At 40.0% G+C, this 12,060-nt stretch overlaps 1 protein-coding gene across 1 annotated transcript in view; it reads left to right on the top strand.

Annotated features, from left to right (window-relative positions):
* ADAMTS5 (ADAM metallopeptidase with thrombospondin type 1 motif 5) overlaps positions 1-11,198 on the top strand; it is a 44,832-nt gene extending 33,634 nt beyond the window's left edge. The window contains exons 5-9 of the mRNA XM_059921411.1: positions 64-347; positions 1,804-1,987; positions 2,363-2,538; positions 4,526-4,701; positions 10,215-11,198. Of these exons, the coding sequence (XP_059777394.1) occupies positions 64-347; positions 1,804-1,987; positions 2,363-2,538; positions 4,526-4,701; positions 10,215-10,782 (1,388 nt within the window). The 3' untranslated portion in view covers positions 10,783-11,198. The remainder of the gene's footprint in view (positions 1-63; positions 348-1,803; positions 1,988-2,362; positions 2,539-4,525; positions 4,702-10,214) is intronic.
* The last annotated feature ends 862 nt before the right edge of the window (positions 11,199-12,060 follow it).

The raw sequence follows: 12,060 nt of genomic DNA, 5'->3' as shown, positions 1-12,060 counted from the left end.
CCATAATTTTCAAGGTTTGAAACAGAAACACGGAACAGTGGTCAATCTTGCTTATTCTTTTAGGTAACTGTTTGCTAGACCTGCCACGCAAGCAGCTCCTGGGCCCCGAGGAACTCCCGGGACAGACCTACGATGCCAGTCAGCAGTGCAATCTGACCTTCGGGCCCGAGTACTCGGTGTGTCCCGGGATGGACGTGTGCGCCCGCCTCTGGTGCGCCGTGGTGCGCCAGGGCCAGATGGTGTGTCTGACCAAGAAGCTGCCAGCCGTGGAAGGGACACCATGTGGAAAAGGGAGGATCTGCCTGCAGGGCAAGTGTGTGGACAAGACGAAGAAAAAATATTATTCAGTAAGTGATTTTCTTGTCACGCAGGGCCTGGAGACCCAAGGCCTGATGTACCTTCCTGTGACACATGCGGGAACTGGCCACAGAAGGCTCTATTTCCTAGTTAAAATATTTTTCCTTGAGGGATCTATTTACAGCTCCCTCCTTTACCTGCAAGAGCCATCCCCAGCTGTCAATTACTGGAGAAAATGCAGATCTCAGGTTATATCCTGTAGCAAATAAGTAGAGAGCCCAGATTCTGTCTAATTGAGACCCCACGTAGGGCCCCAAATTACCGCTTGGGAGTTTACTTTCAAACTGCTCTTAAAGTTATTGGCATACATTTATTTCAAATCGGTAAGGAAATAGCAGCAAAGCTGGCACATGGTCCTCATACATACTTGGTGAACTCCAAAACGGTCATGCTTTCCCCCTCGTGGCAAGTTAATCTAACTTCAGGAACTAAAGTAGCCACACCTGCTCCAGGGAGACACCTCCTCCCTCCCTATGCACCCGGTCCAGCTTCAGGTCAGAAACTGCCACCTTCACTGTCAAGGTCCAAGCAAAGCATTTGTTCCCTCTCACTCATAACATTTTCAAAGTCCCTAGAAGAGTGTTGCCATAGGCGTGTTGCCTGTGCCTTTCAAGACTACCACACAAGCAAGCATCCTCAGATACCCTGACACAGATACCCTGACACATACAACCAGCGGAAGTTCTTCAGGAATTCCCTCGGCAAAGGCGTTTCTAGTATCTTCCTTTTGGAGTCTCTCAGCTTCCTGCTGCCTGCCGTGTTTCCATAGCAATAGACCTGGGATGTCATAACAGGACTCTTCATTCCCTGTGATGTGGGTGCATGTGATTGGGTGCTCTTCAGTATCTGTCCCATTTCCTCTTTACGGGGTGTAATGAAGCCAAGCCCAGGTCAGATACATTTATGCATGTGGCAGAGGGTCTGTCACAGGTGGGACGTGTGATGTCAACAAAGGGACTGCAGAACTTCAGTGCTGAAGAGGGAGAAAAGATGTAAGCATAATCAACCTGGAATCATACAAAATCTTTAGCATCACACAGTTCTTTAAAGATGCAAGATCAGGGTGGACACAAAGTGAACCGTGGTTCGGTGGTTATTAACAGAAATACACAGTATCAGAAGGTCCAAAGAAGCCACGAGCAATCCTTACAGTGTGCTCAGTACTTAGGGTGAAGTGTTCAGACCCTCTAGTGCTGGGGGGTGGGGGACAGAAAAGGTGGATTGCCAAGATTTGGAATCACATTGTAATTCCAGAGTGTTCAATACTTGTGACCATGTTAAATTCAGTGAAAATTTAACTGTGACGAAGTTTCCACCGAGTGACTGAATGCAAGTGATTTCCAAATGTACATTCCACTGAGTCATTGAATGCATGTGATTTCCAAATGTATATTTTGAATGTTTTCCTCCCTTCTCAGTTAAAATATCTTCTATTTTCTGTTTTAGACATCGAGCCATGGCAGCTGGGGATCCTGGGGGTCCTGGGGCCAGTGTTCTCGCTCATGTGGCGGAGGAGTACAGTTTGCCTATCGCCACTGCAATAACCCCGCGCCCAGAAACAATGGCCGTTACTGCACAGGGAAGAGGGCCATCTACCGCTCCTGCAGTGTCATACCCTGCCCGGCCAATGGTACGCTACTCCCAAGTGTCAGCAGCCATCATGTGTCGGGTGTAATTTGTATCCTAGCAGTAATAAATAGCGGAGGCTGGAGAAATAGCCTATTAATCTTGTACTGCACAGTTCCACCAGTATGCAAATCAATAACAAATACATGAGTGATTTTTAAATTATTATTATAAACAGCTGAGTGTTCAGGGAGTAGGAAGAAAATAATTGCTGTTTTCAACTCTGTGTTGAAGATAAAAATCCTTCAACACTGGTGTGGAGAGACTCTGGAAAAAAAAAAGTTATCATCTATCATCTCCTTAAAGGTATTTAAATGAACAAGAATATATCTAAGTTTCAGAACAGAGAGAGTAATAATGTGACATGTTTGATTTTTAGGTAAATCTTTTCGTCATGAGCAGTGTGAGGCCAAAAACGGATATCAGTCTGATGCAAAAGGAGTCAAAACATTTGTGGAATGGGTTCCCAAATATGCAGGCGTCCTGCCAGGAGATGTGTGCAAACTGACCTGCAGAGCTAAGGGCACCGGCTACTACGTAGTGTTTTCTCCAAAGGTAACTGCGTGCAGACTGTCCAGAAACAGTAGGCGTCCTTGGTGGAAATTATTTGGTAGAATGGAGGCTGCACATACCAAATGTAAACAGTCATTATTTTGGGGGGGTGGCTAGGTTTTGGAAGGTTTTATTTTCACCTCTGTAATTTCTATATTTTCAAACTTGCTCCAATGAATCAAAAGGATTTTGTAAACAGAACAAGTAAATGTTTTAAAAGCTATTTTTGAAGAAGTGTAACTCTCTGTCAAGAAGGTGAATTGCAAACTTAACTTCAAAATAGTATTCCCTAGGTACATTTGTAATGGGGACTATAAAACAAGAAAGTTTTCTATTTTTCTGTCATCTTTTACTGAAGAATTCCTTTGGCGATTCATGAAGATAGATTCAAGATCATCATCCCTGACCTAGACATTAAAATGTCTTGCACCTTTAAAATGAATCAGTGTCCTTCTAGTTATACACATTTATAATATATGCATGTGAAATTATCCCTTGTTTTCCACAGAAGAGCATTTTCTAACTTATGAAGTTTCATTTCTCACAAGCAACATTATGCAGCAGTTTAAAACAGTTTCTCTAATTTGCAAATAGGTGCTATATTTAAAACCACCTCTGTAACTGGTCTTCAGATATTTATGACATATTATTGAAAAATAAGTTAATGTCCAAGTTATGTAACATTTAAAATGTTTTATCTTTTTATTGCAAAATAATACATTTTCATTTAAAAATATTATAGAGAAATAAAAGCAAAAATATTACCTGGAAATATAATCATTTAGAGAGCTGTTAACCTGTTGAAGAATACCCTACCTCACTTTATATACATATACACCTTCATATACTCTCACACGTATATGAAAGAGTTTTGTATATACACAAATACAAAATATGTATGTTTATACATATGACTATATATTGTTACTTATACATACTTATATGCACAAACCACTGAGTCCATATACAAAGTATTTTGTAACTAGCTTATTAAATATATGCTAATTCTTTTTTTCAAAAATATTCAGTCTCTTCCAGTAAGTACTTTTCTCTGACCTTCCCAGACTTCTTTTTTACACAACTTTGTCTCTACTTCAGTGTCTCACAGTTCAACACAATAGGGAATGCCTTCCAACTGTTACAAGGTTGTGACTGTCCAGTGTAGATTTTCAATTTTGTTAACGGTAATAACAATTATGCACAAGACAGAAATAGAGTCACAGATATAGAAAACAAACTTATGGTTATAGAAAACAAACTACCAAGCGGGGAGGGAGGAAGGGATAAATTGGGATTGGGATTGACACATACACACTACTATATATAAAACAGATAACTAACAAGAACCTACAGTATAGCACAGGGAACTGTACTCAATATTCTGTAATGACCTATATAGGAAAAGAATCTAAAAAAGAGTGGATGTAATGCATATGTATAACTGATTCACTTAACTGCACAGCAGAAACTCGCACAACATTGTAAATCAACTATAAAAATTAATTAACAAAAAACAATTGTGCAAACAAAAAGGATGTCTGCATTCGTGAGCCTGCTCGTATTCTACTCTCCACACAAGTGACAGACAGTCCCACACACTAAGTGAAAGATTGTTTCTAGCAATAAAAAGGCAAGACTATACCATGGGAACATATTACGCACACAGAAACGGAGACTAGGACCTCGGGTCTCCTAACACATTCGGAATTAAGCTCAAGAGGTAAAGAAGAGAGAAAGGGCATAACCCCAATCTATCCCAGGTCTTCTTCTTTCTGCCAATATGTCAAGAATTTTTCAGTTGGATACTCCTGGAAACTATGGGTTGTTTTTTTTGTTTTTTGTTTTTTTTCTGATTGGTTGTTTAGTTTCCAAAGTACTATCTATTCCAATCAAACTTAAAACTCCCAAATTAGAACTTGCAATTTTATCAAAGAACCCACCTACGCAGGCCCAAGTATTTCCCACTGCTAACATGTTTTTCATTATTCAGGTGACCGATGGAACGGAATGCAGGCCATACAGCAATTCCGTCTGCGTCCGGGGAAAGTGTGTGAGGACGGGCTGTGACGGCATCATTGGCTCGAAGCTGCAGTATGACAAGTGCGGAGTGTGTGGAGGAGACAACTCCAGCTGCACAAAGGTGATTGGAACCTTCAATAAAAAAAGGTAACGTGAGAGAACGATTGTCCTTATCTGATCTGAACGAAGCTTTAGACTCTTGCAAAACTGATAAAGGAGGACACGTGTTACATCATAAGCTATCTGTGGGAGGACATCTAGCCAGGACCTAGTTACACATTATGAATATGGGAAGGGAAGGAGAGGACATGAAATGAGCTCTGCATGCCGACTGGAAACCCATGGCACCTCTGCAAGCAGATTAACTGCAATAGCCGTGGGTCCAGGTTTTGCAGAGTGTGAAAAAGTCAAAGAAAATGTCTGTGACATTCCACTTTAGCCATATCTTGCAAATCTATTATTTCTGAAACACCATGTAGGAAGGATGACTGGTTTCCAACTTAACTACTGTTTTGTTTTGTTTTTTTTTACAAATACATTCTCATTAGGCTGTAGTTTTCTTGAGAAAACATTTCTCAATGCAAAATGTAAGTTATCTGCAGTAGTGTAGATGGCAAGCCCGTTTTTGAGACAACTATCCTCGTTTATCTCTACTCTGTAAAGAATAATGTCAGTTTCCTGCTTCCTCTCATGGTCCTTGATTACACTCTTGCTTTATATATGTAAGTTTAGAAAGTACCACTTTCTGGCGTGAAATATTATACTATCAGCTAGGACGGCTGAGTCAGCTAAAGAGTCTGCTGGAATGCAGGATTGTTTTTCCTCTTCACCAGACCACTCTTATGCTGAGTGGTATTGGTCAGGTTCACCTGTATTCCTGATATATGTGCTGTGTTGTCTTTAACTGGAGAGGAATATACAAACCAAGTCAACAATAAGAATTTCTTAAAACAATCGCATGCCATGGTAATGTAAAAAACTAGAAAAGACCTTTGATATGATAAAAAAAATGTATGGCTGGAGAATTTATTCTGTATTAAAATATGCACTACTAATCCTATTTGCTAGTGATATAATAATTGTTTATCTAATTGTGTTGGGCCATCTAGGTCAAAAACCCTGCAAGTCCAATTATATCCTGCATTTTAATATATTTCAAAGGTGCAAGGCTCCTTAGAAATGATCCAGTCTAACGTTTTGCTTTACAAATGAGGGAATTGGGACTCTGAAAGTTTAAGACTTACCCAGTTTTACTTGGCTGATAAATGCCAAAGTAGAGGCTATAGCTTAGGTTATAAAAATAGGATGCACAGGCCAGTTGTAAAAAAGAAACAAAAAAAGAAGGAAGGGAAAAAATTCAGGAACCAAGTGAGAAATAAAATTATTTTTTAAAAAATAATACCTTATGTACTGTATGCTGTGTATCCTTCCTACATCAACTTATAAACCTCTTTTTGTAATACTAAATTTAGCATTAAGCTTTTTGTATTTACAACGAATATCCGCATATTTTATGTCACCTGAAAAGGTGAAGGAGGACATTCATGATAGCAGCAAGCAGGATACAACATAACTGCTTGCAAATTGATGTGACCAAGATTATAGTATGTGGTACAAATGACCTGTTTGAGTATCCTATATAAATTATTTTGGCCTAGTGTGATCGATAAAAGAGAACATTGATCTTGGAGCTGGAATATTTGCAATCACGCTCTGGCTCAGTAATTCACTAGCCATGTGATCTTTGAAGAGTCACCCAACTTCTTTACAATTAGCATCCTTGAGAGTAGAATGGAAATAATAGTAATTACCTTGCCAATGAATGTCGCTGTGAGGACCAAATGAGATAATGCATATTAAAATATTGCACTAAGTTCGAACCTCTTCACAAATATGGTCCTAATTTTAATTCACTCCTCCCTCAATTTTCTTCGTGTCAGTAAAGGGCAACTCAATCCTTCTACTGCCTAGTACCAAAACTTTGGCGTCATCTTTCACACCTCATTTCCTCTCACACCCCACATCCATCCATCTGCACAACCTCTCAGTCCTACTTGCAACATATGTCCAGAATCTGGTTGCCCCTTACCGCCCCAAGCAGGAGCACTGCTATCTGGTAGTCATTGTCTCTTGCCTGGACCAATCCAGCAGTCTTCTCACGGGTCTCCTGGCCCCTGGCCCCTCACAGTCTCTTTTTCACAAAGCAGAGAGAGCCATCACTTTATCACCTAAGTCAGATGGTGGCATTCCTGGGCTCAACCCTCCAATGGCTACCTTCTCACTTACAGTCAGTGTCTGAGATCTCTTCATAACCTGTGAGATGCTAACACATTTGGTCGCTGCCCTGCTCTGAGTCCCTTCTACACTGGCCACTTCCCTTGCTCTGTGCTAACATACTGGACTTCCCAACACTCCTCAAAAATGGCAAGTGGCAGCATGTGCACTATTTCCTCTGCCTGGAACAATTTTTAACAATTAATAAGCAGTGCTTCCTCTAGAATTCCTTCAGATGTCTGTTAAATGTCACCACTACCTGCCCCCCAACAAGGTGGTGGCTTCCATACGTGAACAGGAGGATCTCTCCCCCATCCTCGTCGTTCCTCTATCTTCTTATTCTGTTTCTTCACAGCTCTTAATCAACAGCTTTCGTCACATATTTTGTTTGGGGGTCTAAGCCCCAGCCCACTAGAATGTCCCTTCCATGGCAGCATGCTTAGTATGTAAGAATGCATGTATTCCTTCATGGCAGGTGCTGTTCTTGTACTGGGGAGATATCCCTGAACAAAAGAAGATTCCCCTGCCTTGCCAGCCACACTTCATACTTCATAGTTATATGAAAACAGCTGCATTCATTCATGGTAGCCAAGGAAGCTGGTTAATGTCCAAAGTGTAAATGATACCAAGAAGGTGGCAAAGAAAATGAATAAGGAGTACAAAGGGAAACCTATTTTACTAAAACACCAAGAAATCAGGGCATGACTATTTACAATAGCCAGGACATGGAAGCAACCTAAGTGTCCATTGACACATGAATGGATAAAGAAGATGTGGCACATATATACAACGGAATATTACTCAGCCATAAAAAGAAACAAAACTGAGTTATTTGTAGTGAGGTGGATGGACCTAGAGTCTGTCATACAGAGTGAAGTAAGTCAGAAAGAGAAAAACAAATACCGTATGCTAACACATATATATGGAATCTAAAAAAAAAATGGTTCTGAAGAACCTAGGGTCAGGACAGTAATGAAGACGCAGATGCAGACATAAAGAATGGACTTGAGGACACGGGGAGGGGGAAGGGTAAGCTGGGACGAAGTGAGAGAGAGGCATGGATATATATACACTATCAAATGTAAAATAGATAGCTAGTGGGAAGCAGCCGCATAGCACAGGGAGATCAGCTCTGCGGTTTGTGACCACCTAGAAGGGTGGGATAGGGAGGGTGGGAGGGAGATGCAAGAGGGAGGGGATATGGGGATACATGTATACGTATAGCTGATTCACTTTGTTATACAGCAGAAACTAACACACCATTGTAAAGCAATTATACTCCAATAAAGATGTTTAAAAAAAAGAAAAGAAAAGAAATCAGGGCATGAATCCTCATACTTCCCAGTGGCTCGGGAAGCTCAGCTTGAGACCTGCGCAGTGCTGAGAGTTCCCAGTGGTTCTCGTGAATATGAGTCAGACTCTAAGAACAAGGATGAAAAAAAAGGCTCCCCTGTGTCATTCCCTTACCCTATATTCTTCGCTTTCTTGACACTCTGTTTGGTATCATTTAAACTCTCAGCATCACCAGAGCTTATTTTAACTGTTATGAAGTACAGTCGGTGGAGGGAAGGGTTTCATGCAATGGGGACGTGGTAAAAGGAGCATAAAGCGTGAGTCGAGAGGCCTAGAAGTGCCACTCCTTAGCTCTGGAGCGAACTTGTGCAAATACTTTAATGCATCTCCGCGTTATAGACTTTTTAGGTAAGATGGAACATTTTCTCCTGGCTTTGTTTGAAGCCACTGTAGAAACATCTCATCTCTTAATATTATATACCTCAAAAAAAAAAAAAAATCCTGTGACAGAATCTAGTCCAAATGTATTACAAAAATTAAGATAATGAATCAAATTAGGGAATTCCCTGGCAGTCCAGTGGTTAGGACTCCGGGCTTTCACTGCTGAGGGCCCGGGTTCAATCCCTGGTCGGCAAACTAAGATCCTGCAAGCTAAGTGGTGCGGCCAAAAAAAAAGAAAGCTAATGAATCAAATTGAATAGATAAACAACATCATCAGCATTGCATCTTCTCTCTTCAGCACAGTAGGAAGCTCTGACACCTGTCTGGCCGTCATGGTAGGTCAGATGCCCAACAGAAAGGGGCCTTCCCTGGGGATAAGCCTCCTCTCCAATTCAGAGGAAATGCTTGAGTGGGAAACACATTTGGATTTTACATATATGAATCCGTTATTCCGTATCCTCTAAACTTGAGTAAGAATTCAGAAGTAAATAATTAAATTTCACACACATCAGTCAAACTGCACAAGCAAAGTATTTGTTTCTATTTAAATAACTAGGAAAGTAAAGCATATGAGGACCTTAATATGAAATTACTTAGAGAGGCAAAGATTTGGGCAAAAGATGACTCCTCCCCACTGGTATAGTTAGTCCCTTGGTGCTTAATTAACCTTTCTGTCCTTGCGTTTTCTGCAACCTTATGGGTGTCAGAGATATTTATGCCTTTGCCCATTTTCCTGAGCAGATGATGGGTCATTAGAGATCTATCTTATATGTCACTCACCATAAAGCCTCGCTCAATTGACCATAACACTTTGCAGACCCTAAGCATTCAGGGAAATTTGCTAAGGCATTAAGGATTTTTTTTGTCCTTTGACGATTCTGGTAAGCTAAGGTTACGCAGTTAAAGAATTTTATGTTCTATTTTCTGTCCTGCCCCAGGAAATCCAGAGTTTTAGTAGAAATGGAGTCAGAGCCTCTAACCTGTCTATAGTCCAACAAATAATTAAATCCGTGGTTTCCCAACTAGTCTGCACCTTGGAACAGTGTGGGGAACTCTAAAAGTACTGCTGCCTATGACCCATCCTGAAAGATGGGGATTTAACTGCTCTGGCATCTGGGGATTTAAATTTGTCGGCTTTGGAATTTTTAAAAGATCCTCACATGATCTTAATATGCAAACAAGTTTGAGGAACGTTCATTGAAAGACTTCTATGCGATTAATTGAGGGTAGATTTTTGTTGGTTTGTGTTTACGTGCATTTTGTGCCAGAAAAAACCTAAAGTAGCTTTGTAAAGATGATAAGATTTGATAAGGATGTGTGATTTTTGTGTAAATCTTTAACTAAAGGTAGTATAAATTTTTAAAACCAAGGCAAGTTGCTAACATCATCCTAGTTTTGAACATCATAATAAAAATGTATACAATGTGATAGTCTGACTGCAACTTTATTTTGTTCTAAGAAAATTAATTTTTGAAGGCAATTTTAAACAAATCTTTTTAATACATTAAAACTTTATATTAAGATAAGGTGAGACTTTTAGAGAATTTCTATTCATTTCTATTCATTTCTTATCCATTTGTTAAGCATTTACTTACTTTTCTTTCCTCCCCTTTTTTTTTCTCTCTCTCCCCTGTGGACATTCCTGCTTCCAGCAAGGGTTACACTGATGTTGTAAGGATCCCCGAAGGCGCGACTCACATAAAAGTCCGACAGTTCAAAGCCAAAGACCAGACTAGATTCACTGCCTACTTAGCCCTGAAGAAGAAAAATGGTGAGTACCTTATCAATGGAAAGTACATGATCTCCACTTCGGAAACCATCATTGACATCAATGGAACAGTCATGAACTACAGTGGTTGGAGCCACAGGGATGACTTCTTGCATGGGATGGGCTACTCAGCCACGAAGGAAATTCTAATCGTGCAGATTCTTGCAACAGACCCAACTAAAGCCTTGGATGTCCGTTACAGTTTTTTTGTTCCCAAGAAGTCCACTCCAAAAGTAAACTCTGTCACTAGCGACAGCAGCAATAAAGTGGGATCACCCACTCCACAGCTGCAGTGGGTGACGGGCCCTTGGCTCGCCTGTTCTAGAACCTGTGACACGGGCTGGCACACCAGGACGGTGCAGTGCCAGGATGGAAACCGGAAGTTAGCGAAGGGATGTCTTCTCTCTCAGAGGCCTTCTGCGTTTAAGCAATGTTTGCTAAAGAAATGTTAGCCTGTGGTTATGATCTTCTGCAGAGACAACTGGATGATTCATCACTGATACAGTCGTGGTGAACACGAGGTCAACCGAAAGCACGGAAAGTCACACTTCAGTGTCATTGTCAACAGGAGTCCGATTATGGGCAGAATCTGCTCTCAGCGACCAAATAAAGATGTGCACTGCTTCATGTGACAGTGGTGACCTTGGAATATAGAAAAACTTGGGAGTTATTGAACATCCCCTGGGCCTACAAGAATACAAAAACACTGATGAATGTAGAATCAGGGGACCTTTGAAGATGGCAGAGCAGTCTCCCCCTTGTCACCTACCTCTTACAGAATGTCTACAAAGGCATCGTAATCATTTTCATGCATATTATTTACACAGTAGCTTATTTTTACTGTTTGTAAATACATTCTTCCTTGGTATGTCACTTTATATCACTTGGTTCTATTAAAAAATATATATATATACATATATATATATATATATATATATATATATATATTTCTACAAAAAAGTGTTTGACCAAAGTAGGTCTGCAGCTGTTTCCACTCCTTCCAGTTTCTAGAAAGAGCTGTGGATGTTTTACTGGAAATTAAGATCTTGCTGCTGTTTTAAGAAAGATTTAGCATACGTTCAGACTACAAGAGATAAAATTTTCGTCAAAAACCATTTTGACAGCAAGCATCTTCTGAGAAATTCTGAAAAGAAAAAAGGAGCTCAATGTATCTAGTCATTTAAATACATACAGGGGTCCATTTATTTAAACCTTTGACTGCCTGTATTTTTTCAGGCAGCCAGCCAAACTAATGGATAATTAGGAGGTAGAAGAAATGTTTGTGTGTGTGTGTGTATGTTATTGAGTCAAAAATTAGTTTCCTCCTGTTAGAATTTAAAAAGAAAACAAATACATGCTTCACCATATTTTCAAGTTATATTTTCACAACTGCTTTCTCTTTCTATGGTTCCCATCTGACATCTCACAATGTGTAATATACATTCAGAACACACAGCAAAGGGTTTTCTATCACCTTCAACACTGGTATACCTCTTACCAGCGAGCCTCTAAAATGCATTTTGTTTTTACTTGTTTGTTTTGTTCAAGGGTTCTGTAGGACCTACAATGTTTTGTACTTCTTGTTGACTTGGTAGTTAGCCATATCTAGAAGTGGTTATCATTAATGTGGCTAGTGAAAAAAAAAATGGTTAATATTAATAATACTGTTTCCACACCATAGGCAATAACTCCTTGCATTGTTTTTTTTTCTTAATCCAAGTATACTTATA

Source organism: Balaenoptera ricei, chromosome 4, assembly GCF_028023285.1.
Source record: "Balaenoptera ricei isolate mBalRic1 chromosome 4, mBalRic1.hap2, whole genome shotgun sequence".
In the NCBI taxonomy this organism is placed as follows: Eukaryota; Metazoa; Chordata; class Mammalia; order Artiodactyla; family Balaenopteridae; genus Balaenoptera; species Balaenoptera ricei.
Note: the sequence above shows the minus strand (reverse complement) of the source record. Positions and strands in the feature narration are given on the sequence as shown.